This window comes from Gallinula chloropus (assembly GCF_964237585.1).
Source record: "Gallinula chloropus genome assembly, chromosome: 9".
Lineage (NCBI taxonomy): Eukaryota > Metazoa > Chordata > Aves > Gruiformes > Rallidae > Gallinula > Gallinula chloropus.
In genome coordinates, this window is record NC_140094.1 from 3,587,568 (window position 1) to 3,591,013 (window position 3,446).

The 3,446-nt window shown below is 45.2% G+C and overlaps 1 protein-coding gene across 1 annotated transcript in view; it reads right to left on the reverse strand.

Annotated features, from left to right (window-relative positions):
• Positions 1 to 1,699: 1,699 nt before the first annotated feature.
• The window catches only part of LOC311194699 (alpha-2,8-sialyltransferase 8F-like), a gene marked incomplete at both ends in the record, with an annotated part of 4,031 nt that continues 2,284 nt past the window's right edge, over positions 1,700 to 3,446 (reverse strand). Inside the window, 3 exons of the mRNA XM_084267899.1 lie at positions 1,700 to 2,159; positions 3,098 to 3,184; positions 3,291 to 3,382. Of these exons, the coding sequence (XP_084124025.1) occupies positions 1,700 to 2,159; positions 3,098 to 3,184; positions 3,291 to 3,382 (639 nt within the window). The remainder of the gene's footprint in view (positions 2,160 to 3,097; positions 3,185 to 3,290; positions 3,383 to 3,446) is intronic.

A 3,446-nucleotide genomic window follows, 5' to 3' on the forward strand; every position in this document is an offset into this window, starting at 1 on the left:
TTGCTCTGAGGGTGGTGAGGCCCTGGCACAGGCTGCCCAGAGAGGGTGTGGAAGCTCCATCCCTGGAAGTGTTTAAAGCTGGGCTAGATAGGGCTTTGGGTAACCTGGTGTCCCTGCCTATGGTAGGGGGACAGAACTAGATGATCTTTGAGGTCCCTTCCAACCCAAAGCATTCTATGATTCTATAACAAATAGTTGTGGCCTCAGTATCAGGTACACTGCTGATGACTGATGATTGACTTCATGCCACTGATGACAATATTGTAAGCTTGACTTGGTACAATTTGTGCTCCATCTCACTGACCAGTGGTCTAGCCTGTACTTCAACAGTTCATTAGGAGGGCAACAAGGATGGTGAAGGGTCTGGAGGGGAATTCTTATGAGGAGAGGCTGAAGCCCCTTGGTTTGTTGGTCCTGGGGAAAAGAATACTGAGGGGAGAGCTCATGGCAGTCTATGGATTCCTTATGAAGGGGAGCGAAGGGGCAGGCACTGATCTCCTCTCCTTGGTGACCAGTGACAGAAGGGCATGAAGCTGAGAAAGGGTAGGTTTAGGTTGAATATTATGAGAGGTTCTTTACTGAGAGGGTGGTCAAGCACTGGAACAGGCTCCCTAGGGAAGTGGTCACAGCACTGAGCTTGACTGAGTTCAAGAAGCATCTAGACAATGTGCTCAGTCCCGTGGTCTGACTTGGCTGGGCCTGTGTGGAGCCAGGAGTTGGACTTGATGATCCTTCTGGTTCCCTTCCAACTCAGTATACTCTATGATCCTATAATTCTATGATCAGTGCAGATATGATAAACAGTGTTGGAACCCTTCCTAATCACATGATAAATAATATCCACCTCACCCCCCTCATCCACCAAGGCAGACACCTCCTTGCAGAAGGCTATCAGTGGCATGAGGCACAATTTCCTCCCTTTGCAAATCCATACTGGCTACTTCCTAAATATAGAGTAGTATACATATATATATACACACACTAATATATAACAGCTGATTCAATAGGCTGTGAGCCACCCACAGCATAGAAGGGATTTGATGTTCATTCATCTGCTAGAGAAAGATACACTGCTCTGTGTCTTGTGCATGCAACTGCATGCCACTGCTTCTCCCAGCCTGTGACCCTCACCTCACCACCAATCCAGCTGGCATTCCACCAGACTTGTGATTAACTGGCTGATTAACTGTGATCTTCAAAGATGTGAATGAACACTAATTGCATAGCTCTGACAAATAGGCAGGACTTAACGCCTTATGCTTATAAGATAATAAAGGAATCAGTGAAATTAGTCTGATTAAAGCAAAGAGAATAACAAAGAGCAAGCAAGATGTGGCAAGCACTTATTTTATTAACAAGTGGTGTTAGAGAAATAAAACTTTTGAGATGGAGTACCCAAAGTCTGAAATTCCATTCGTAAATTTACACTGCTGGCAAGGAAAGTTATTTACTAGCAATTTAATTATGCATTAATCACTAATAGATGACAGTGGCTCACAGTTAATTAACATAAAAATGATGTGATGCTAATGCTACTTGCTGAATACTGACACTCTACTAGAACAGTGTGGAAAAGAGGAGGCATGTCTCCAGGTTTTCAACTAGGTCTGTGTGTTCCCATCACAAGATCCAAGAACAGAGAATAAACAGCAGAAATTATGTTCTTTAGAGCCATTTTCTTTATCTTTGACTTGACCCCTTAGCACTGCCCCACGTGCAGCTTCAGCACACCATTGAAGTGCATATCCACGTAGTAACTGAACTCCTTGGGCATGATGTGCATCCTGTTGTTGGGAAGTACGTTGTCAAAGTAATGATTGGGAATGGAATGGCCATCAGGATGTGAAGAGAAGGGCCAGAAGCCGTAGAGTGTAATGTGTTGACACAACTCCAGAGCACTATTCACTAGCATGAAACCTGAGGAGAGGCGAGGGGTATTAAAACCACGATCATGCCAGTACTTGCTTAGAGAACTCAGGTACTGAGGGTGGAAGAAGAAGACATGTGACTGAGAGGCAGCGTCCTGTAAAGCATAGAGTGCTCGGTAAGAAGATTCAGTATTGCCAGGGAAGGAAAAAGCTGGGAGGAGGAACCAAGTCTTTCCATAGGAAGCTGCTGCCTTCACAAATGGCAGGCGCCGACCACTCAAACCACGAAACCTGTGAGACAAGAGATGTGGGACCATTAGCCTCTGCCAAAACCAATTTCATTCCCTCCTGCCCTTGCTTTGCCACCCTGCCTTGGAGCAGTGAAACACTGGACCCTCTCTTGACCCCTGTTTTCCCCTTCTCTGCATCTTGTGGGTGATTTGACTGCAAAGTTCTCAGGGGCAGCCAACACAGACGAGAGGAGCTGCTGGGAAATACCCAGTATGTTTGGTAGTGATTAGTTAGTTAAAAGGCTGGGAAGTTGTCTTCAAATTTAAAAGTTCAGTGGCCCCACAGCTCACAGTTAATGATGTTCCATAATGGTGGAGCAGAAGGCTAGGAGAGAATTCATGTGTTCTGTCCTTTAGAGATCTACTACACAGACATCTATACCTGAGCTGACTGTCAAAGTGTTCTTTGTAGCCAGCAGAGAGAGACAAGCACAGGTAAATCACAACTCATCTGTGTTATTTCAGATGTCTGTTGTAGGGCACAAGTACCCATTTTCTCCACTGGACATAAAGAGTATTTACACAGCTAGGATCAGAATGAGATTAAATAGTTCCTATCAGAGCTCCTCCTGACAGGAGCAGTGTGGAACACAGCTGAGCCTCTGTTTGGGAACATCCTTGAGTTTCCTTGAAGGACTGGAAATGCTGTTAATCTCTATTGGCAAGCTAAACAGTCAAGAGCAAACAAGTCTTGAACAAACACTGCCCCAGAGGACTACAAGACTTGCAGTATTCTCCTGTATACCTCTCCATGGAGGGGAACATCTCATGGCAGGAGGCATCAATAGGTTTTTTTAGATGGGGCAGGCATGGTAGAAAAATCCTATTTTGGGGGACCAGAACACAGGCAAAAGAGACTGACTCTTCAAGAGTATACATATATACATATATAAATACACACACAGATGTAAGGGGGAAGAAAGTTAGGAGTCCTATTACCGATTCTGGAGGATACTAGGATTCACAGTGACAATGCTTGACTTCCTGCCCACATCCTCAGGGAAGTCCATAGACGGCAGGTTAAACCTGATTGAGGTCGTAAGCAAATAAAATATATGAGAAATTATGCTCCCTGATATCCTGAGAGCTTACTTATCCTTCTGTGACACTACCCGTTTCAGCTACACCCCACCACTGCCCCACCACCTTCCCAGAACATTTTATCTGCCCCTTCTCCCTATTCCCATGAAACCCCTCTCCTCCTGCTGGTCTCCTACATCTCTCCTGGGTAGATGAGGGGCAATTACCTGATTACAAAATCGTGCCCATCAATTTCAGAGCCGCAGCT